Genomic DNA, 22,358 nt, shown 5'->3' with positions numbered 1-22,358 from the left:
TCACACTCGTAATCCAAGGTTTTGAAACACCTGTAGCTTGCACAGGATTTAAACTGACAGGCTACAACGTATGATCACAACCTGAAGAACAATATAAACACCTGTAGATATATTTCATCATACAGGATTTACAATACATGATTGAAACAATACTTTCCTGAGTCAGGAATATGTTCCTGCTCAGCTGAACTACCGTTAGTGGCTGTTGCTGTTTGCAAATATACTAACTCCACATGTATTCGTTTCGTATTTCAAAATACACACGCTCAATTAATTTATGTGGGATAACGCCACAGTTAGTGGGGCTTTGGAGGTCCCCTAGAGGTCGGAGGCCACCGGGACACCTGCTCAGTCAGACCTGTGGATAAATCATTATAATACATGCATAGGATCCAACGGAAGCAATCCTCCCCTCAGACTCCAAGCGTACAGCTACAAGCAATGTACACACTTGTCATCATATTTTAGGGACAACTACCTTCAGACTGGAAATTTGTATCAATATCGAATATATGAAGAGAGGAAAAGGAACAGAGGCAAATGCCAATTGCAATATAGCAGTCACATTTGCAAATGTAGGGCCTTACACGTTTCACAATTTAAGCTTGAAACTCAGCACCAAGAACAGGAAATGCAACTGATTTCATCATTTTTTCACAATGCTAACTCTTGGCTTTTGTCTCTTTAGGTTGTGTATTTCACAGCCACATTTCCTTATGTGGTGATAATAATCCTGCTGATCAGAGGTGTGACACTAGAGGGAGCTAGAGATGGGATAGAGTTCTACATTGGTTCCCAGTCTAATCTGACGAAACTGACTGAAGCACAGGTAGGAAACCAGCCTTGCTTGTTGCTTGCTTGCTTTGTTCTGTTTTTTTTGTTTTTTTTTAATTCAAAACATGACTGTGTTTTTTTTAGGTTTGGAAAGATGCAGCAACTCAGACTTTCTACTCTCTCTCTATTGGCTGGGGTGGAGTCATGACTCTTGCTTCCTATAGCAACTTCCACAACAACGTGTTCAAGGACTCATTTGTAGTAACACTTACTAATGCAGGTGGGAGCAAATTGTTTGCATGAAGTTCATATATTTTTTATGTTTTAAAAGACATATAGGATTTATAGTAGGCTAGTCTTTACGCCTGCATGCACAGTCGCAGGTAAACGGTTGTCATTGTGTCCAGAACAGGATGTCTGCCAATCCTGTCTCAGGCATGTGGCTCATTTCAAATAAGGGAAAGTATTGTGTTCTTCTATTGTATTATATTAATTTAAATATATTATCCCAAAGATCACTAATCCATTTTACTATTTTTACCTTTTCCCAGGCACCAGTGTGTTTGCAGGCTTTGCCATATTTTCAATTTTGGGCCACATGGCTCACATCTACAAAATGCCAGTTGGACAAGTTGTAAAGGAAGGTCAGACAGACACACCATGTGGGCACCAAGTGAAAATGTGGAAGACTGGTAATTGGCCTCTGATGTTTTGCTTCTTTGTCTTCGTGCAGGGTTTGGCCTGGCATTCATTGCATATCCAGATGCTTTGTCCAAGCTTCCCATTTCCCCTCTGTGGTCCATTTTGTTCTTCTTCATGCTTCTGACTGTTGGTCTGGACTCTCAGTTTGCAGGAATAGGTGAGATGTTATGCTGCCATTTACTGTTTTATTTGCAAAACATTCAGACCACTGCTGTTTTGGTAAATTGCTGTGTCTTCAAATCTCCTCTTGTTGTTAGAGGTGATATCCACCTGCCTGTTAGATGCTTTTCCAAACATCTTCAAATCCAAGCGTGCCTTATTGACCTCAACGACATGTGCCATCCTCTATCTCCTTGGTCTACCGTGTGTCACACAGGTAAAGCCCACCTGAGTATAACTTTGTGTCCGACGTAGAGTTGACCTGCTCAGCCCATGTGTGTGTGTTTGTGTGTTTGAGATAGGCAGGAATATACTGGGTAACTCTAATCGACCAGTTTGTTGCCAGCTGGGTGCTGCTAGTTTTGGTCCTCTTGGAGATCATTGGTGTCTGCTACATATATGGTAAATATGATAATTGGACATATGTGCGTGTAAAGGTGACAAAGATAGCTTTGGTCTCCAGCCATGTTCTCGTGCTTTACAGGAGGGAACCGTTTCATTAAAGACATTGAGATGATGCTTGGACATAAGAGTTTCACTTTCTGGTTATGGTGGAGAGCATGTTGGTTCTTCATCAGCCCCTGCATCATAGTGGTGAGTACAACCTTACACAAAAGATTCACTCTGTATTAATGACTTGTTTGGGCATTTACTTATATCTATGTTGATGAGTGATGTTGCCATCACAGGAGTTTAATCAAGAAGTTTAGTAATGACAAGTGGCAAAATGTGGCTGGATATCACACTACATCATGTTAATTCTCTCTGTTGTCTAGGTGATCCTAATCTGGTCTGTGATGACATTTACACCACCCCGCTATGGAGAAGTCCAGTTCCCAGTCTGGGGCTTGGCTCTGGGCTGGTGCATGGTTGTATTCATCCTACTCTGGATCCCTGTTGTTGCTTTGTATAAGCTGATGAGAACAAAGGGAAACCCATGGGAGGTGTGTGTGTGTGTGTGTGTGTGTGTGTGTGTGTGTGTGTGTGTGTGTGTGTTATGATACCTGGAAAAAGCATTGAAATGTTGCTCAGTTTCAGATTGTTTCCATAGATGCCAGGAAGAGGTCTCTAGACAAAAAAAACCTACCTATATTCACAATCCTAATCTCTTACTTTCCACAGCGTGTGAAGTCATTGTGTTCTCCATCCGAGGAATGGCATCCCTACCTGGATGTCCATCGAGGACAGCGCTACTCAGAAGAACGCTGCCGCCACAGGAAGAAACACACAAACAGACCAGAAGTAAATGTAAATGTAATCACTAGCTCATGGCTCTGATGCGTCTTTTTGTCGTGTTTACCTGTCAATTTCTTCCCTTTGGTGGAGCAGTGTTACTCGGTGAACACCTTGTACTGAAAGTTAAAGCTGCTTTGATGAATTTTTGACCTCCGGGAGGCAGAGAGAAACTCAAATGCGAACCCATTGCAGATACAAATATCTAATGGCGGATGTGATCGATCAGTCGCCTATGGTTCCAGCAGAACCAGGGCAACATGTGCATCCTTTTGTAATCATCTTCCTTGTCAAAATGTCCACCTACACATGTCTTCATACACTTTTGTTTTAGCTGAGGTTTGGCCCACTCTCTTCAGGGAGAAATATACATTACCTGTCGGGATAGGTAGTATGCAACAAAGTAACGTGAGGTTGTGTGTTTACAGTGAAAGAGAGGGATGCTTTCATGTTAAAGGGAATTATTTGATTCAATTTATTTACCAAAAATATTACATAATGGGGCTTTAGTATCAGGTAGTGTTTCTTATTTCTTCAGTGATCCATGGGGTTTTTATTAATTCAATCTTTCATCCATAATGTTTAATTTTCTACCAGTACACAACTTGTGTTTCAGTAAGCATGCTTGTCTTTCAATATCAAGTGCAGTTTCTTGTTAATTAACTAAATGCTCTGTTCCTCACCTCTGATATTCTACAATAAATAACTTCTTTCTGCTTCTCTATTTTGTGGTGAAATTATTTAGAATGACTAGAAATTCAACGTGGATTAAGCAAAAATGTTAATTGGGATTTAACATGGTAAAAAAAATCATTCTCCACAATAGGTAAGTCTGGCATGCAAGCTCATGCTATCATTCCATCAATAGCCTTTACAAAGCAGTGGGAACACATTTTATTTCCCAGTGCACAGCCCTCAGCAGTAGCCCATATAACCTACCATATGATAGAGCTTTGTCAGTAGACTCTTGGATCAATAGAAACATTTCCCCGAGACAGGAACATGACCAGTTGAACCAGAATGTAAATGCAGTGGCTGGTGTGTGTTTAGTGCTTCAAGCAGGAGAGTCAAAACTCCAGGGAAACTGAAGAGATTTCACGGATGATAAAGTAAGTAACATAGCTATCTATTTATTGTTTACTTGGTAAGGCCACAAAGGAAATTACCCCTGACTTAATTGTATCATCCTTGTCATCTTGTGGTTGCAAGTGATTTTCTGTAACGTCTCCATTCTCATAAAGTCAAGTACAACTAAACTAAAACTTCTCAACCACTGAAGCATCTAGATTATTCACTGCTGTAGAAGGAGCTGTCTCAGTTCCTACAAAATCTGTACTGTTGATTTTGGGATCTGTGGGTGTGAGATAGAGACAAGATCATTCACAGTTAAATAGTTTTATTATTTAATATGGGGCAATCAACGTGTGTGTGTGTGTGTGTGTGTGTGTGTGTGTGTGTGTGTGTGTGTGTGTGTGTGTGTGTGTGTGAGGGTATCCTAAAGGTGCTGCAGGGATCGAGAAGATAGGGTAACCAATGTAATGCACTCTTAATAGCATTTTCTAAAAGTTAAGGCTGGATGTAGGAGACCTGTCTCCACTTTTTATTATGTCTATTGCAAAGTTTGTCATTTATGTATGTTGAGTGGCACTGGGTTGTTATGAGAGGAGGAAAAACAAACAGTGGTTTACATATATAGTATGTTCTTGTTTCTCGCCATAATAATCCCCTGAATGTAGTTTTCCCATAATAACAGACAATGACTCGACAAAAGCCGGCATATGTGGAAATGCTAGCAGTGACTAGCCTAGTATAGCAACATTTACTGAATGAATTCACAATATCGTTATCACGCCTACTGTAGCTGGTCACTAATGAAAACATGTAACATTATATACCCATCAAGTGACTTATGCATTGAGGAGGAGAAAAGCCAGATAAAGCTAGATGTGGATATTTGCGCCTGACTCGTAGCAAGCAGCAAGTATTGTTGCTGTGGAAACTTAATAAGCTGTCTGCTATCTTGCACAATGATTTACAAATGAAACAGTGACTACAACTTAGGTGTCCTACAAGTTGTCCTTTTTGTGTTGAAACTTTTACAAAAAAGCTAGACATGTTTTTAAGGAATTTGAATTTTCTTCTACAGACCATCAGAAGCAGATGAAAAGACATGTGGAAATATGTCTCTAAGATGTCCAAGGACTCTGCTATTCTTTCTGATCCGGTAGGATACAGTATATGGGTTTTATTTTCACATTGTTACTGTTACGGCCACAACAGAATCATTCGGTTTGACCTCGTGACACATAAATATGGCGCTATACCTATTAAACGAAAATCATTTTGTTTATACATAATTAGGCATATTTATTCATCAAAAATGACTTTTGCTCCAAAACTATAAATGTTTATAAATGTGTTTACTCTTCCCAGATAGCTATCATTCAGTGGATGAAGTTATAAATGAAACACCAGTAAACTTTCCTGCAATCACATGGATACTTTCAGCAGGAAGTGTGATTAATAACAACTATTATTATTGTTATTGTATTTTTCCTGTAGTTACAAGTTAAAATGTCTCCTGTGGAAAATCCACAGCAGTGGATCTTGTTGGTTAGTTTCCCCCATCTTTGGTTGAAGGTGTTCATCAGTCAAATCAGCAACTATTTGGTTAGATTGTAAACATGTTAATGGGTGATTAGGCTTAATAGTTGTCATGTTGATTTATACCCGAGACAATATCTTACAACTTGTAAAATTCTGTTTTTTTCAGCAGGGCTCCCGCGTGGCTGATGGTGATGAGAATACTGGGCGTGGAAACTGGACCAACAAGAGAGAATATATCCTCTCTATGATCGGCTATGCTATTGGCCTGGGAAATATCTGGAGATTTCCATATATAGCCTATAAGAATGGAGGAGGTGATTATTTGGCATCAGTGTTTAGAAAATCACTTTTGATAACACTGTTGTAAAAATGAATATCCTGAAAACTTACTTCTATCTCTGTGAGCAGGTGCATTTCTCATTCCTTATTTCGTGACGTTGTTTCTCTGCGGAATCCCTTTTTTCTTCCTGGAAAACGCCATCGGTCAATTCTGCAGCCAAGGTCCAATCAACATGTGGCGAGCAGTGCCGATACTGCAAGGTGAGCCTGAAAGAAGTACTGCTAAACAATCCCACACTGAAGACAGAGATATTAAATGTGACTGCCATTTACTGTTGGTAAACATTTAAATCCTCAAAATCAGAAGTAGAACCCAAATGTGAGAGATTTCCATAAATTTATGAAATTATTGTAAAAAGATAGATAGATAGATAGATAGATAGATAGATACTTTATTTAAAAAAAAGGGCTGCAACCACTGTATCAGTTATTTTTATTGTTGATAAATTTGTTGATTCTTTAAATGAAGGAAATACTCACATTTGAGAAGTTAGAACTGTAGAATTTGGTAATTTTGATTATATCTCTGTGTTACTAGTTACTATTAGTACTTTTTACTGCCCTATATTGATCTGACCTGCAATTTACTCATGACTTTGCAGAGTAAGACTTTGCAAACTTTCTGCCTATCACTTAAAAGCAGTATCGAGTTAGGGCTCCTTGTCATGTTTCAGATATCTAAGTTGATAGCAGTTCCACCAAAGAGACATTTCCCCTTTAGACTTTTCACATGGTCATCACACACATATATATATATATATATATATATATATATAAATTACAAAAGCAGATAAAAGTCTTAAAGGAGCCATTTGTTCATTTTGCCATCGCTACATAGCCAGTGTTAGTATCAACAGAGCCTACCAGTCTTGCCAAAAGCTTAAGCTGTCGTTGCGCTTACAAGACAAGAGGTTATAATACACCCTCTGAGCACTTCTTATTCAGGGCAGACTGCACGCTACAGTGACTCGGTATCGGAAAGTGACGAGATAGTCCAACCAGGCTGGGGCTTGCTGGTTAGCATGCTAACTCCAGTAGAAGAAAAGAAGTGACAGAAATAGAAGCAAAACAAGATGGTTGCTTTACACCCCTGGAGACAGCTCTTTCTGAGGAAAGGAATAAAGTTAGATGTTGAACTCATAACATTTGTTTTAAACTGGTAAGTAAATAACGAAATTGGCTAATGTTGGCAAAACTTACAAATAGGTTCAATTATATGATTGTTTCAGGATCAGAAAAGATACGAGAGAGAGAAAATGACAGTTTGTGATTTCAGAGCTCAGTGGGGTCATATTGCACTATAATCTGTTATCTTCCTCAGGTGTCGGCTTTTCCATGGTTGCGATGAACACATTTGTGTCAATTTATTATAACGTTATCGTCGCCTACAGCCTGTACTACATGTTCGCCTCCTTCCAGTTTCCTCTGCCGTGGTCCAGCTGCTTCAGTAACTGCAGCACGATGTCAATAGGTGCTGTTTTTTATTTCCTATTCTTGTGAAGGGGTGTGTGTGCAAAATATTCTCACAACTATTTAAGAAGTGCAGTTCATTGTCTTTTATTTGTATCAAGCAGGATAGACTCATGTAATGTAAACGCTTCTTGGGATTTAATGCTTGTATACACCCATAATATAGACCGATATTTTAAACAAGCCATTCACCTCTCTCCTTTTCTAGTGTCTTGTAGTGTAAGTGGTGTTTTAGTGGCCAACTGGACTCAGGAAAACACTACTTGTCCTTCATCTGACATGATCACAGCTTCTGTGCGGAGTCCAAGTGAACAGTACTGGGAGTAAGAATCACACAAACAAGCACAAATTTACACACACTTGTCATACTGCAGTGTCTGTACAGCCAGATGTCTCTCCTCCTCAGTCTCGTGGCTCTGCAGAGATCCAGTGGTCTAGATGAAACAGGACCAATAGTTTGGCACTTGGCCCTCTGTCTGCTGCTGAGCTCCATACTTGTTGCTGCAGCGCTCATCAGAGGCATCAAGTCATCGGGAAAAGTACGTCATCAACCCATTCATATTCATGTGTCTCTGTTTGTGAAAAATAACAGAAAATTACAGTACCATGAATCTGAGTCATTAAACACCATATTCATTCACAGCTGCACAGAAATACAGAATACATCTCCCACTTTGAGAATTCAGACATATTAATCCTTGAATTTCTGGTGCTGTGCAGGAACAAACACTACATGCCATGGTTCATACATTCATTTGGTTAAGCAGTGGTGATATGGTACACCATATGCTAAAGACAGGTTGCTTATCCTGCTCATTGTACTTGTAGCAACTTTACATCTCTTTTCTATTTTACATCACTTACATTTCTCTCACAAGTCCATTGAATGACTTTGAGACCTTTTTCTCTCCAGGTTGTGTATTTCACAGCTACGTTACCGTATGTGGTGATTTTGATCCTGCTGATCAGAGGTGTGACACTGGAGGGAGCGCAAGATGGGATCGAGTTCTACATTGGTTCACAATCCAATTTGACTAAACTAACGGAAGCACAGGTAGGAGCCCAGCTATCCCAGTGTAAGACATTACAAAAGTAGGCATACATTTGCAAAATATGTCATAAATCACTCTTGAAAATATGGTGTGTTTTAGGTCTGGAAAGATGCAGCGACTCAGACTTTTTTTTCCCTGTCCATTGCATGGGGTGGTATTGGGACCCTTGCTTCCTATAACAACTTCCACAACAACATGTTTCTGGATTCAGTTGTTATAACCCTCATTAACCATGGTAGGAAAACACCATTTCAGTTGAAAGCAAGTTTGTTTATTTATTTTTGCAGCTTCACTATTGAGAAAAAAATATCATCTAAGTATTTCTATTAAATATTCAATCCACTATGTATACATCTTGAAAATTCCTCACTTAGGCGTTACCAGGTGGTAGTATAAAAAGAGACACCGTGGAGCCACTGCAGTCCAGCGGGTCCACTGGTCATTATAGCTGATGCTTTCATTTTCTGTAGTAGACAAAAGCCTTGAGGAAATGGTTTGGGTCTCACCCTTTTACACAGGAAGCTCTCCAAGCTTCATCCTGGTTACCTGACCAGGTACATATAAAGCCCCAATATGTGTGAAAAAGAGCATATTATCTTTATATTGATTAGGCTATGTGACTGTTTTCAACCCCTCCCAGGCAGCAGTGTGTTTGCAGGCTTTGCCATTTTTTCAATTTTGGGTCATATGGCTCACATCTATGGAAAGCCAGTTGGAAAAGTGGTGAAGGAAGGTAAGAAACCCATAATACCACTGAATCTTAAAGAATGAGAGCTGTATGTTCTCTGATGTTTTGGTTTTCTGTCTTCATTCAGGGTTTGGACTGGCATTCATTGCATATCCAGAGGCTCTGGCTAAGCTTCCTGTTTCCCCTCTGTGGTCTGTCCTGTTCTTTTTAATGCTTTTCATAGTTGGCCTGGACACTCAGTTTACACAAATAGGTGAGATTGTGACTTACCAGTGGCTTTGATGTCATACCCCGCTAACTGGCATAAATCTAGAAACTTAACTGAACCAATAGGATCTGTAGAAAAAAATCCCTGTTTACCATTCAGTTGGCTCATCGATTCTCATCCCTCCTCTTGTCGTTAGAGGTGATAACCACCTGCTTGTTTGACGCCTTCCCTGAAATCTTCAAATCCAAACGGGCCGTACTGACTATAGGGACATGTGTCATCGTCTTCCTCTTGGGCCTACCATGTGTCACAAGGGTACAGTAGGTCTGCCAACACTGACTCTATTACCACTGTCTGATATTGTTACCACGATGACCTATAGTGCCTCTGTGTGTGTGTGTGTGTGGTGTGTGTGTGTGTGTGTGCGTGTGTGTGTGTGTGTGTGTAGGCAGGAATATACTGGGTAACTCTAATCGACCAGTTTGCTGCCAGCTGGATGATGCTTATTGTGGCTTTCATAGAGGTCATTGGCCTCTGCTACATATACGGTAAATATAAATGACAGCTATCCTGATATGTAAGTGATATTTGATACATTAAACTTTACAACTTGTTTCATTAACTTGGCTGTATTTACTGCATGCATGACCATGTATACCTATGTGCATGACATAGTCAGTGTCAGCAATGTTCCTAAAGCTTCAGCCAATTAAGGGCCAGGCAAATCACTGCCTGTCATAGGTCAGTCTGTCCTACTGGGTGCGCATGGCTTGAATAAGTTGTTAGCTTGGTTATCAACCACTTTAGTTACCCAAATTAGCTAAATTTTGCTGGTTAGTTATTACAGGACAAGGCTGTCGATATGCTTATGAACCGAAACCAACAAAGCCATGTTTCTCACAACTTTCTGACCTCAGCTGGACACTGTAGTTTTTAGCAAGCCTTACTCAAACAGGAGTAAAACATACATTTGTTGGGGACTACTTTCCGCTTTGGCTTTGGTGTGGTAGTAAGTATTTATGGAAGCAGGACAGTGTAGGTAAGACTGACTCGAAATGTACAACATAGAATATCACCAGAATTAATGGAAAAAGAAATGGCATTGTTAACACTTTGGCTAGCAGTTGACTGAGTGACTGATGTAAGCTTAAGAATCAGTGAGACAGCTTTCTTTTGCCCTCAGTTGTGCATGTGCTTGTTCGTCTCATGCATTATAGGAGGGAACCGTTTTATTGAAGACATTGAGATGATGATTGGAAATAAAAGCTTCTGCTTCTGGCTGTGGTGGAGAGCATGTTGGTTCTTCATCAGTCCCTGCATCATTCTGGTGATTACAACTTCAATTTTGTTCTTTTCTTTTACATTGTTGAAGAAAATGCAACCTGTAATACATTTACTTCATTGTCTAGGTGATATTGTTCTGGTCTCTGATAAACTTTGCCCCCCCCACCTATGGACAAGTCCACTATCCAGCCTGGGGCTTGGCTCTGGGTTGGTGCATGGTTGCAGCCATCCTCATCTGGATCCCTGTTGTCGCTGGTTACAAGCTGATAAAAGCAGAGGGAAGCCTCTGGAAGGTGCATTTGTTGTCTCCTATAAAACAAGACACATTTACAGCAGGCTGAGATTTTTACTTCTGTAGAGGCAGTGATGCTCCACTAAGCGTGCACCCATATTCATGATCTTCTATTTGTGCCACACCTTCCACAGCGTCTGAAGTTTTTGTGCTCTCCTTCAGAGGATTGGCATCCCTACCTGGACATCCATCGAGGAGAACGCTACTCAAAAGAACGCTGCCGCCAGCAAAAAGCAGTGTCAACAAACGATAAACAAATGTAAATGTAACTTCCAGTTCATAACACTGATTTGTACTCTTATGATTTACAGATATGTTACATATAACACTGTATTGTTGGTTGGTCTGATTAGGTCCGTGATTCAGAAGGAACAATGTTAAACAAAATGCTAAACTAAGACTGTAAGTTGTAACTGTAGTTTGCCTTTGAGTGCTAAAAGCTCCTCTTGTTTTCATTCTCTCAAGAGCTCCATCTGGTGGACATCAGGCCCCTAAAACACCAGCAAATGCTACTCAAAATAACATGTGACATCCACAGTATAGTTTTAAATCCATGTTTAGATTTACATATGTGTGTGTTAAACTCTTTGGTAACAGGAATACATTTATATTATAATATATTTATATTTTAAAGGGAGAACTGTGAAGGTGATATCGGGATTTTAACTCTTGAAATATAATGCCTTTATTCCTTTGCTTTATTTCATCCTCCTTCTTTTGTCATGGTTTTATCTGCATTGACAATTACTGCAAGAAGAGTGAGTGACATCACGACCATCAAGAGCAGAAAGTGTGCACAAGTTGTGATGTCTACCAAAGAGTTGGTTACTATGTGCTGCCTTAGTAGGGCGCCCAAACTTTTGCACAGCCACATTTTTAATTTTAATTTATTTCTACTTTTTAAGTTCAGGAAATAAAAAGTAACAATGCATTAACACTAGAAGGCTCATTTTCCACGTCTGTTAGCTGCAAGGGCTGTATTTACTTCTTTTCACTTCAAAAATCACCAAAATATATGGACTTTGCTCAGGGGTGCCCAAACTTTTGCATACAAATGTGTGTCCTAGGTGTCAGAACTTTCTTGCTGTGTTTCTCATGCAATATACAGTATAAGAGAAGTGAACAGGTGAAGAAGTGTTTTTTGCAGCTCATGTTTGATATTTGTAGTTGATCATCGATGGATAATGTATTTTTTCTTTGCTCATTTGTGGTTTTATGATTTTGAAGAGAAACATACATGAGACACACAACCATCAGAGATTTGATTTTGTTGCTTATTTATTCAGATTAAATCAATGAAGTGTTTCAGAGCTGTTCTTGGATGGGCCTTAGCTGGATGGTCTGATGTTACATGATAGTCGACCCAACTCCTAAATTAAGAACAACCTGTATAAAGTTCTGCTGTGGATCATTTAAGCCCAGTTGCAGCACTTGCAGCTAGTGTCGAACACCAGGCCGACGGCGCAGTGCTGGACATAGGTTTGTCCCTGGTTGCACTCATAGAAGTGGTTCTTGTTGGTTGGGTCTGGGTAGACTCCGTTAGACTTTCCAGCGCAGAAACCAGATCCTGTGCTGCTGCCACCACTGCTGCCGCCACCGCTAGGCTGGGGCTGAGCCTTGGTTGGAATGATTGGAGGCAGGGGCTCAGGACGAGCACTGCATGCTGAGGAGAGAAATGAAAGATGTTAAGAGATTGAAACATTGTCATGTGGAATGAGGAATTGTGGCTCATACATACCAGACCCAGTTCCGAGGCCACTCTTGAGGGTGTTGATCAGAGGGTATTTTCCCTGGCCACAGAAAGTGCCGGTGAAGTCATCCAGATCCAGACTCCACACCATGGCTCCACCAAAACCACTCTGCTTCAGCCACTGAATCTGCAGAGTGGATGAGAGGTGAAACCAAGTGTTAACTACAGCGAAAAAAACAAAACAAAAGTTGGGGACATGAATGTGACTAATGATATCCAACTTCTTACCTTAACCTGGAAGCTCTTCACATTGTCATATCCAACCCAGGTACCCTGGTGGTAGGCGTATGGCACATCCTGGACGGAGTCCCAAGCCTGGGTGGCTCCCTGCTTCAGGAAAGTGCAGATCTGGTGGCAGGGAGAAAATTAAAGTTAAGGATCTGCACAATACATATACATATGTTGTCCTGTCTTACCTATGAATGCATATAGATTCAGAAAAAAGAAGCACCTACCTCATAGTAGGCCCAGAAGCCGGTCTGACGGGTGAAAGGTCCGGCAGGTCCAGGTCCACTGGCGGGGGCTCCCACAGCTGTGTTAGAGGAGGCCAGGCGGAAGGTGTGGCCATAGGTGGGGAAACCAACCAGCAGCTTCTCAGCTGGGACACCGTTGCTCTTCCAGTAGTTCATGGCATAGTCCTATACATGAGAGAGTCCAGACCAGCATGAGCATCTTGTTCCTTCATGTCATTTTTATTCATTTACAGCAGGAGCAAATTGTAATACAGAAACATAACGATTCACTCACCACATTGAAGTAGATCATGGATCCCTGGTCAGCGGGGCCCTTGTACAGAGGACTGTTCTCTCCAACGTTGTGCTCCCAAGAACCATGGAAGTCATAGGTCATGACGTGGAAGTAGTCCAGAACACTGGCAAACAAACACGTGGATCAATGTTAATTGAGAGCTGTGCACTGTGTAGCAAATGTGAGGCTATGTAAAGTTTGCACATGCACTCACGAGCCAATCTGGGCCATCTGGTATCCAGAGTCAATGGTTCCCTTTCCAGCAGAGACAGCAGCAGTCAGCATCAGACGAGGACGGTTGGTCTTCTTGCCCTCAGCCACAAAGGCGCTCATCAATTCCTACAGATGGGTGACGGGACAGAAACGGTTACAGTTGCTGTATGACTGTTTGTTTGGTTTTTTTGCTTGGTTTTTTTGTTTTAAACTGAGAAACACTGAACTCAAAGACTCCTAAAAGTAAGTGCTCTCACCGGCTGTCACCATTACTGCGATGACAGACGTCAACTGAACACATTTACAAGAACACTGAAGGCAGAGCTGTTTGGGTAAATCATGGTCATGACAGATTAAGGTAGACTGCATGAATGTAAACAGTGATCTGAGATTGGTCAGGACACACACTTTAGAAAAAAGCTGCTCAGAATGAGACCAAAACATAAAGATTTAATATTAATGGAAATACGTAAAAGTAAAATGTATTTAATGGAGCAGAGACCTCTTTCTACAACTACTTGAACTTTCTACTTTGTTGTTGGAGCAGCCGAGAGCAGCACGGTGCAACAAAGACAGCTGTCTGTTAAAACTGGACTGATTTAATTAAGAGGTTTAAGTTTTGTAGAATATTTCATTGGCATTTCATTGGTGTATTTTCATAATATAACCAAGTCTACAGGACTTCCTGGTTAGGTTAAAGTGTTATGTTTCTACTTCTGCCCACAACCCAGATTCATCACAGCCAGAAACTGAATATCAGTATCACCGACCTGGACCAGGACAGTGTACAGCTCCTTATCCTGAGGTGGGGAGCCACGAGAGCCAGGGTACTCCCAGTCGATATCCAGACCGTCAAACTGATACTGGCGCAGGAATGTGATCACGCTGCTGATGAAGGTCTGACGATTGGCAGCAGTGGAAACCATGGCTGTGAACCTGGAGACAGGAAAACAGTCAGAGCGCTCCTACCTGTGGTACAAGGTCCTCATGGCGAGAGTGTTCAGCCTCATTTCATCACTACTTACTTCTGAGTACCGAAGTTCCATCCTCCGATGGCCAGCAGAGTCTTCAGGTTGCTGTTCCTGCAAGCAACAACAACAATATTTCTTTAAACTCTCTCACTTAATTCATGTGTGTGTGTGTGTGCATGCTTATGAGTATTGTAATGCGTGTTCACATGTGCTGGAGTCACTGTGAGCATTTGAGTGTACTCACTGGTTCTTCAGGGCCTGGAACTGTCCATAGAGTTTCACATCATCCCACTCGTAGGTCTTGATCATATTGTTGTCCATTCCAGCAAAGGCATAGATGAGGTGGTCACAGAGACATGGGTCAATGTTGGTGGGGAAGTACTTGCCTGCTCCAGGACGGTACTGTCCCCAGTTAGTGAAATAACAGGAGAGGATGTAGGATGATCCTGCAGCACATGGAACAATTTCTCTTAAATTATGTTACCAAATACATTTACACATTCATAGCAACACTGAGTGGATAAGGGATGTAATTACCTAGCTGCACGTGCAGCAGGAGTGCCAGTCCTGCAGAGAGAAGAGAAAGAGTTAGAGAGGGTGAAGATGCAGCAGGTTGAGCAGTTAATGAGGATTAATCTCCATTATTAAAAGATGAAATTAGGCTAAAATGTGCACTAACAAAGTTTGAAAAGATTCTGTGAGCAAGGAGCTCAGCTTACCGACGCAGACGAGTAGCTTGCCCATGTTGCCTCTGTACAACAACCTGAGGTTCTGCAGAGTCTTTTATACTCCGCAGGTTCTCCCCATATCTGCGATATCTGTAAACTATATTTGATGAGGTCTGACTACTCAGCAGAAGTGAAAAGTCAAACTTGTTCATTTGTTTGGTCAAGACTGATAACCTTCATTTGCCTTTTGATAATGATATGATCCAAAAATAAATTAGATATTTTCAAGGTTATTATAGTTGGCAGAGCAATGTATGCCTGTGTCGCTGTGTTGACTTAAAACCAAGTCAAATATCAAATGTTCACACATTGGTTTTCACTGTAGTGACTGTAACTTTAAATGGTTGAGGAATGTTCAAAAAAATTGTGCGTAACAATTTTTTATGAATGGTCCTTATGACGTAAGACCATTTCCACCATTTTCCGTTTACAGAAGTTCTTTGATAGTCATGTTTACTCAGGTCTCTGCTTCATGCCTTATCGTCCTTAGATGTGGTTAAAATCAGTTATTATTGTTATGTCTGTTACTAAAACTGGGAGAAGCTCTCTGTCCTTTCCTGTCCTTGGATGTGGACCAGCAGTTTGGTGATTATTATGTGATGTGGATTGAAAAATTAGTCTTACACTGACTGTGCCATCACTCTAAATTTTCATTAAGATACACTAACTGTTTAATGTTGGGCACTCACCTTTCTAGAGGGTTTTACCGTAAGGTGAGAACAGAAAAGTGCTAAAAAATAAAGTTATTAACAAACCAAATCTGTGTTGTACTTCAGAAAGAAACAGGGCCAGACACACATAGAAATAAACTATGTGCATAAAGTGAAACATGGTGTATTTCCCCTTGTCTTTGAATATCCATAACAGAGGTGAACAATTTAATACTAGATAAAAGGGCACTCTGAATGAAGTACACTCTTAATTAATAACTACAAAAGGGCTTAAAGATATGATTAACTCAATTATTCAGTTTATTTGACATCATTTCTATGAAGTTAAAAAACATTTAAAAGGAAACAACTACAGAGAAAATCAGAGAGAAACTAATTTCAGATGACGCATGTATATCTTGTGGGTGTGAGTCACATTATAAGACAGGACATATTGTGTGATAAGGTCCAACAGCACCCTGCCTCACATTAATGGCTCATCATATCTGGGACCTGCCCAGCACAACCACAGTCTTCTGCTGGTCACCACTGTTACACTGGAGTTACATGTTGACTACTTTTCAAGGACGCCATCGCTGTGAGTCAGGATTTGAAAAAAGTTAGTAATTAATATCACATTTCAACCTGTCACAGATTGAAACTAGCCCACCCTTTCTGACACATTCACACTTATTTCTGGCTGTTGTTATGTAGTGCATATATCTCAGCGTGTATGTATTTCTGGATCTTTGGCTGATCTTTGGCCTGGTTTTTGATGAATCAATAAAAACCCAAACAAGCTGAATCACACAAGAATACTGCAGATATGCTAGTGGCTCTGTGAGGCTGTTCTAAGCAGCACTAAGCTAAAGTCAGCATGCTAACATGTTCACAATGTCAATGCTTACATCATGTGTAATGTTTCCCGTGTTCACCACCTTAGTTCAATGTTTAACTTGCTAACATTCACCGCTTAGCACTAAGCACAAAGTCCAGCTGATGTTGACATATAGTTCTGCTGGCATTTGGTCATATAGTAAAGCATTGTTCAAATCTTTGACCTGCTGGTGGCACCAGAGGAAAAGTCAGGGGAGTCGTTAAAGTTAATTCTCATAAATGTCTGTGCAAAGGTGTTGACAATCTATCTTGTATAAAAAGTTGTGAGATCATTAAAGTCATTAGGATTGATTGATTTCAGCATCTTGAATATCTGCACCAAATTTCATGTCAGTCCATTCAATGTTAGATATTTCAGTCTGGCACAAGGCGGTGGACCGACCAACGCTGCACTCACTTGGTATTCACTCTAAATATAATTTGATAGTCGGCAGTTACGTATCGTCTCTGCGTGATAAACACAGAGTGAAAAACATCAAACTATTGCACGAGAGTTTCAGCATCAAGCTAATTCAACATATACTGAAGGCTAAACTGTTTGTTGTCATTATCTTATTTGGTTGCTCCACTGTTGCATCATTACTCATATGGCAATGTGTTGTGAGTCCACTTTTTAAAGAACTTCTCTTTTTAATTTCAACAACATCTACTTTACCAAACTTGCTGTAAATGTCACTGGTGAGTGGGACATCTCAGCTAGGTTTTCATCTAAGGCCACATAGAAGTTTCCCTTTGGGGTTTTACATTTTATGTCAGCTGAACGTATTTGAATGCATTTAGCAACATTTAGCAAATATGTAAAATAATATACCGGCCTGTAGATGATGTTTTTGTAAGAACATGAGCAGAGTGTTAGACGCACTGCCAGGTCTCACCACCAGAGAGAGTCAATAAGCTGTGTCGAGACCAGCTCCATTTTGTACAAGCTGCTGAAGAATGAGACACTATTTATCCTTGGCTCCGTTTAATTCCCTCTTCAGTCATGTCATCTGCTTTTCAAAGTGATCAAAACCTTCACGTATGCTGCAATGGAAACTGGTCTTAACCTCCGAAACACCAGATTTTGTTCTTTATTGCTCTAGAGATAAATTATATTGAACTTATTGAACCTCAAATGAAACTCTCTGTTTCTGTCTCTTTCACTATGGCAACGACAGCAGAAAAAGACAGACCTGTTGCCATCGCCCACGCAATACAAACAGCCGCATACCACACACACACACACACACACACACCATGCACACACACAAAAAAACACGCACTGTGAGTTAATTGAAATGTGACACAAAGAATTTATGAGTAATCATTTTCAATCCTGTTGTCCGTTCTGTTGGAGGCACAGGATGGAGCCACTGAAATGAACCCATCTGCACTGAATACTGAAGCTCTGTAATTATAACACATTCATTTCTATTTTCAGGTCTTTCCCAGCAGGGGAACTGGTGTGATTAAGTTGTACAATTAGCAGTCGCTCTCTACAGCGTTATGTGTGGTTTATTCTTGATTCTGTGAACTTCCTCAGAAATGTAGGAATGGATATTTAAGGTGCACCATTAGTAATTAGGCATTGGTGTTTTTCTGTTCTGTTTGAGTCAGGTAGAATTAAAATTGTACATACAGTATGATATCACTGCACATATTGAAGAAAAAGTGAATACAGTGCAAAATGTGAAGGGGCATTCATTTCCCTCCATCTATCTCTACTCCCTCCCCCTCCACACCTCCCACATAATGCTGGCTTCTCAACAACCCGTTGCTATTAGATACTGCTGAGCTCGTCACCATGGCAGCAAATTCTCAATCATTTTCTCTCTGCCATGTTTCGATGTGCTTCGATGTGCACACACACACATACACGTTTAACTGTAATGTGGCAGGCTTGTCCTTGAGTCCTTCAGTGTTCCCATGTCCAGCCGGGGAACAGTCCACCTGTGAACAGAATTCAAATGCTGAGACAGGGAAGGGATGCTGTGCCAGTTTCACACGCAACCTGTTAGGATATCATGTGCCATAATGTGCTGTCATGCATCTTGTGGCTGATTTTGTGTGTGTGTGTGTGTGTGTGTGTGTGTGTGTGTGTGTGTGTGTGTGTGTGTGTGTGTGTGTGTGCAAGCTTTTTTCTGATAAATGAGTCACGTTCCTAAAGTTGACAGAGTGACAAGCTCGATTCTGTTTAGATATACAGGAAACAAAGAGTGAATTTATTCATAATATCACTGAATTTGACTCAGGACTTTGACTCAATGTCAGCTGGAAACACACTCAAATATTTGGCACATGGTGTAAGAACAGTGTCAGTGTGTGCATCACCACTGCTGCAAGAATGATATACTTTACCTCTACTTCTTATTCTTAAAATATGACTCACACTGTGTGAAAACAGATTTACAATTTGAAACATAGTTCAAACTGTAAAAACTAACTTAACTACAGCACCATACATTATACTGTATCTTCAGCCACATTGCAAAAGGAGAGTGCCAACAAAGACTTTAACACCAGACATGACTTGAATTTTCACATTTTCTGTAAACGTCCCAGGCAGCTGACGTCAGCCCATGGAGGATGAAATGAACACAGAGAAAGAGAAAGGTGAGACGGAGAGAGAGAGGGGACATGAAAGACTGAGGAGTGAGAGATAGGAGGATAAGCAGAGCTGATTTTCTTTCTCCAATAAAAGCAACAACCCCCCAGTGTTGCTATGGCGACCTCATCTCGCTCCCTTCCTTTCAGCGAGCTACCACTTATCCTTGCTGCCTTTCAGTCAGCAGGGCATGTGGGTGTGTGTGCTTTTGTGTGTTGGCTCCTGAATGAATCAAGCAAATGAAGGGGAAAGCCATTAGAGACCAAGTCCAACTGTTTCTCACACACATGCACACATGGACATGTATGCACACACACTAACACACGCAGTACACATTAATATAAGCCCTCAAGCTGCAAACATGCTTTACACTAATACGTGAGCTGACTTCTCTTCTCTTCCTTTCTTCACATCCTCTCTTTTCCTGCTCTCTCGTCTCACAGTGTATTCTGCAGTGGCTCTCTATCCTCATTTTCTTTCTCTCACAACCACTCTGGCTGATTTTCAGTAACCACACACCCACTCAATACACACACACACACAGACACACACACCCTCCCTCCCACTACTTTCTGTAAATGTGAACTCCAATGAAAAGAAAAAGGACATGGATGAATAGGGAGCTATAGCAGTCCTTGAAATCAACTTGAAATCTGAGTATTAGTGAAAGGCAACTTTTAGTAGTTACACTAGTCTCAGCTGATCTTCACACAGTCTGCTGTGTCTCACCACTGACATATTTTTCATCACTGACCAGTTTTTCCATACAACGTACCTCAGTTCTCTCTTTAGAAGCACTTAATGTAACAATCTCTCTAAGTGGTCAAATAAAAAATGTATGTTCTCATGCAAGTTTGTGTCCGCTGCCAGCATCGTTTGACCCATAAAGACTGGATGTCGTGTCATTTCACACTGTCTGAATGTTTAATCATACACACATCAAATAAAACTCTTTGAATTTTTTCTTTTATTGCACCACTTTGAATACATTTGCAGCAATCAGTAAATGATCATGCTTAAAAAACAAAAGAAAAAAATGGATTGTTTCGGAAATGGGAAATAATTAGCGACGTTTTATTGATTCGCATGACCTCAGGACTTTGTCACTCTGTTTGTGACTTCCTCCTTTGATCACATGATAACCATCACAGCCACTAGAGGGCTTTATCACTTGAACATAAACAATCTCTAATTCTCTGAGAGAGATTTCATATAGCCAGCTGATACTTTTATAATTGTTGTTGTGTATAATATTATAATTAATAGTTAATATTGATTATAGCGGCTTTAAAAATCATTGGCCAAAACCACAATTCTGTGTTGGGACCTGTCAGATTCATGACAGGTGGCAAAACTTCAGACTTAGTACAAACTGATTTGGGAACCACTGTGAAAAACACCTAAGTTATGCTGTTTGAGCTGTCTACCTCACCCATCATCCTATCACTGCATTTATCTGACAGTCTGCTTCAGGTTTGCAGGTCACATTTACTCTCAATACTTAAATGTTATTCACTGCTGTAACTGCAGGTGCAATTTGCACAAACCTCCACTTCAGTCTGCACCTGCTTTACACTATTCGTATGAAGTGTGGAGTGTCTTTTACTTCCAAGTTAAAACCCACAGGGGATTACTTACAATGCTGCATGCACGCTATTTATCATGTTACTGCCGAATTGCCGCAGCCTGGAGCGATCCACAGAGTAGAGTTATACCTCCATTCCACCACAGTCAAACTGTTTTGCTTTCTCCATTTCTTTAATGCACAGCCAAAGTAATGACATGAGTTCTTCCTTACAGAGCTATGGTGAGGTTATTGGAAATGTTTACATGCCGCAGTAAGTCTGAGAGACTTTCATTGTCTGGACACATACTGGGCTAAATTAGTTGCCAGCACCTGTCAATGTGGCATTAAACAGAACTTATACAGAAGCTGTTAGGAGAGCTGTTCTGACTTTAAAACACAATATGAAACAGAATGAGGAGACTGAGACTGTTGCAATCAGAGAAACAGAATAAAGTTTACACTCAGACTCTTAGTACCGAGATTAAAATGCTTCTTTTCCATATTGCTTTCTCTTTTTAACGCCATTAAAATAAGGCCAATTAAAATAAGGCCAATTAAAACCGTGTTGGAGCTTGAAGTTGAATCATGTTATGCAGTTAATGATGTAGAGACAATTCCACACAAGAGAAATGAAATTCAACAAGTCGGTTTAACGAAATGATGAGAAACGGCTTCAGCTCTGAAAAAAAAAAAAGTTCCACATTCTGGTTGAATTTCAGACAATCAGCAGTGTGTTAATACTGTGCTACACATACTGAAATACCTAAATGATGATTTGTCTCTGCTGCTTCGTTACCTAGGACCTGACATTATGAGCAGGACTTTAATCTGCAGACGATGGCATAAAACTAAAATGCCACCAGGAGCCAAAGAAAAACTTCTCATCCAGCAAAAATAACACACTGTAACTAACGCAAGTGGTTTTCCCTTGGCTTTCAAGAGAAAGAGTGAGAGAGGGAGGCAGGCAGTAGAAAGAGAGGAGGAGAGATGAGAGGGACAGAAGCTCTGCTGCAGAACACACCTCATCTCCTCTTTTGCTGGAGGGAGAGAGAGAGAGAGGGAGAGAGAGAGAGAGGGACTAAGTCTGTGCCAATTTTCTCTTCAGCTCCAGAGAGAGGGAGAGCCAGGGAAGTGATATTTCAGGAATCTTAAGAGATCCACAAACGTGTGACTGAGAGGGAGAAGAAGAAATAAGCGTCCCAGCACGTAAAGGCACTGGCAAAGAAAGACTGACAGCACATGAAGCAGGCGAGAAATGACAGAGAGAGATGTAGTCGGCGCTTCTGTTGCGGTAAGAAAAACATGAAATATGTTGACAGAATTTTCCAGGCTAACAGGACACTGTAGGACTCACACAGACATGCAGTCACTCGTGCACACATGCATGCACGCACATTCAAAGGTGATGGTAGCAGGTGTGTGTTAGAGATAGAGAAACATGGG

The 22,358-nt window shown here is 40.7% G+C and overlaps 4 protein-coding genes across 4 annotated transcripts in view; 3 read left to right on the top strand and 1 right to left on the bottom strand.

Annotated features, from left to right (window-relative positions):
- LOC111667717 (sodium- and chloride-dependent neutral and basic amino acid transporter B(0+)-like) overlaps positions 1 to 3,592 on the top strand; it is a 5,545-nt gene extending 1,953 nt beyond the window's left edge. The window contains exons 5-13 of the mRNA XM_023423477.2: positions 689 to 829; positions 919 to 1,054; positions 1,326 to 1,418; positions 1,508 to 1,633; positions 1,734 to 1,852; positions 1,938 to 2,037; positions 2,120 to 2,229; positions 2,412 to 2,579; positions 2,758 to 3,592. Of these exons, the coding sequence (XP_023279245.1) occupies positions 689 to 829; positions 919 to 1,054; positions 1,326 to 1,418; positions 1,508 to 1,633; positions 1,734 to 1,852; positions 1,938 to 2,037; positions 2,120 to 2,229; positions 2,412 to 2,579; positions 2,758 to 2,913 (1,149 nt within the window). The 3' untranslated portion in view covers positions 2,914 to 3,592. The remainder of the gene's footprint in view (positions 1 to 688; positions 830 to 918; positions 1,055 to 1,325; positions 1,419 to 1,507; positions 1,634 to 1,733; positions 1,853 to 1,937; positions 2,038 to 2,119; positions 2,230 to 2,411; positions 2,580 to 2,757) is intronic.
- Positions 3,593 to 5,038: 1,446 nt separating this feature from the next.
- Positions 5,039 to 11,985, top strand: LOC111667715 (sodium- and chloride-dependent neutral and basic amino acid transporter B(0+)-like). The gene is made up of 15 exons (XM_023423476.2): positions 5,039 to 5,092; positions 5,642 to 5,789; positions 5,884 to 6,015; positions 7,136 to 7,285; positions 7,493 to 7,607; positions 7,691 to 7,823; positions 8,198 to 8,338; positions 8,436 to 8,571; positions 8,977 to 9,069; positions 9,152 to 9,277; positions 9,429 to 9,547; positions 9,681 to 9,780; positions 10,450 to 10,559; positions 10,642 to 10,809; positions 10,943 to 11,985. The coding sequence occupies exons 1-15, from the start codon at positions 5,039 to 5,041 to the stop codon at positions 11,069 to 11,071; spliced, it is 1,854 nt and encodes a 617-aa protein (XP_023279244.2). The 3' UTR covers positions 11,072 to 11,985.
- An 83-nt stretch (positions 11,986 to 12,068) lies between these two features.
- LOC111667713 (acidic mammalian chitinase-like) lies at positions 12,069 to 15,266 on the bottom strand. The gene is made up of 11 exons (XM_023423474.1): positions 15,209 to 15,266; positions 15,027 to 15,056; positions 14,734 to 14,935; positions 14,544 to 14,600; positions 14,289 to 14,454; positions 13,520 to 13,644; positions 13,306 to 13,429; positions 13,014 to 13,196; positions 12,787 to 12,906; positions 12,547 to 12,685; positions 12,069 to 12,471 (listed from the first exon to the last, which is right to left on the bottom strand). The coding sequence occupies exons 1-11, from the start codon at positions 15,231 to 15,233 to the stop codon at positions 12,221 to 12,223; spliced, it is 1,422 nt and encodes a 473-aa protein (XP_023279242.1). The 5' UTR covers positions 15,234 to 15,266; the 3' UTR covers positions 12,069 to 12,220.
- A 6,673-nt stretch (positions 15,267 to 21,939) lies between these two features.
- LOC111667770 (leucine-rich repeat neuronal protein 2-like) overlaps positions 21,940 to 22,358 on the top strand; it is an 8,942-nt gene continuing 8,523 nt past the window's right edge. Inside the window, exon 1 of the mRNA XM_023423567.2 lies at positions 21,940 to 22,206. The gene's annotated coding sequence lies outside the window, so the exon portion shown is untranslated. The remainder of the gene's footprint in view (positions 22,207 to 22,358) is intronic.

The sequence above is a fragment of the Seriola lalandi genome, unplaced genomic scaffold, assembly GCF_002814215.2.
Source record: "Seriola lalandi dorsalis isolate HSWRI2012SDOR001 ecotype SW California unplaced genomic scaffold, Sedor1 jcf7180002054692, whole genome shotgun sequence".
NCBI classification, from domain to species: domain Eukaryota; kingdom Metazoa; phylum Chordata; class Actinopteri; order Carangiformes; family Carangidae; genus Seriola; species Seriola lalandi.
Note: the sequence above shows the minus strand (reverse complement) of the source record. Positions and strands in the feature narration are given on the sequence as shown.

What these genes read in the sequence shown, in the direction of transcription:
- LOC111667713 (XM_023423474.1), bottom strand. Translation starts at nt 15,233, where the DNA reads ATGGGCAAGCTACTCGTCTGCGTCG. An exon ending in CAAGCTACTCGTCTGCGTCG is followed by an intron (nt 15,057 to 15,208) that starts GTAAGCTGAGCT and finishes TTCTCTCTGCAG; the next exon opens with GACTGGCACTCCTGCTGCAC. An exon ending in CCTGCTGCACGTGCAGCTAG is followed by an intron (nt 14,936 to 15,026) that starts GTAATTACATCC and finishes CATGTGCTGCAG; the next exon opens with GATCATCCTACATCCTCTCC.
- LOC111667715 (XM_023423476.2), top strand. Translation starts at nt 5,039, where the DNA reads ATGTGGAAATATGTCTCTAAGATGTCCAAGGACTCTGCTATTCTTTCT. An exon ending in CTGCTATTCTTTCTGATCCG is followed by an intron (nt 5,093 to 5,641) that starts GTAGGATACAGT and finishes TGTTTTTTTCAG; the next exon opens with CAGGGCTCCCGCGTGGCTGA. An exon ending in GCCTACCATGTGTCACAAGG is followed by an intron (nt 9,548 to 9,680) that starts GTACAGTAGGTC and finishes GTGTGTGTGTAG; the next exon opens with GCAGGAATATACTGGGTAAC.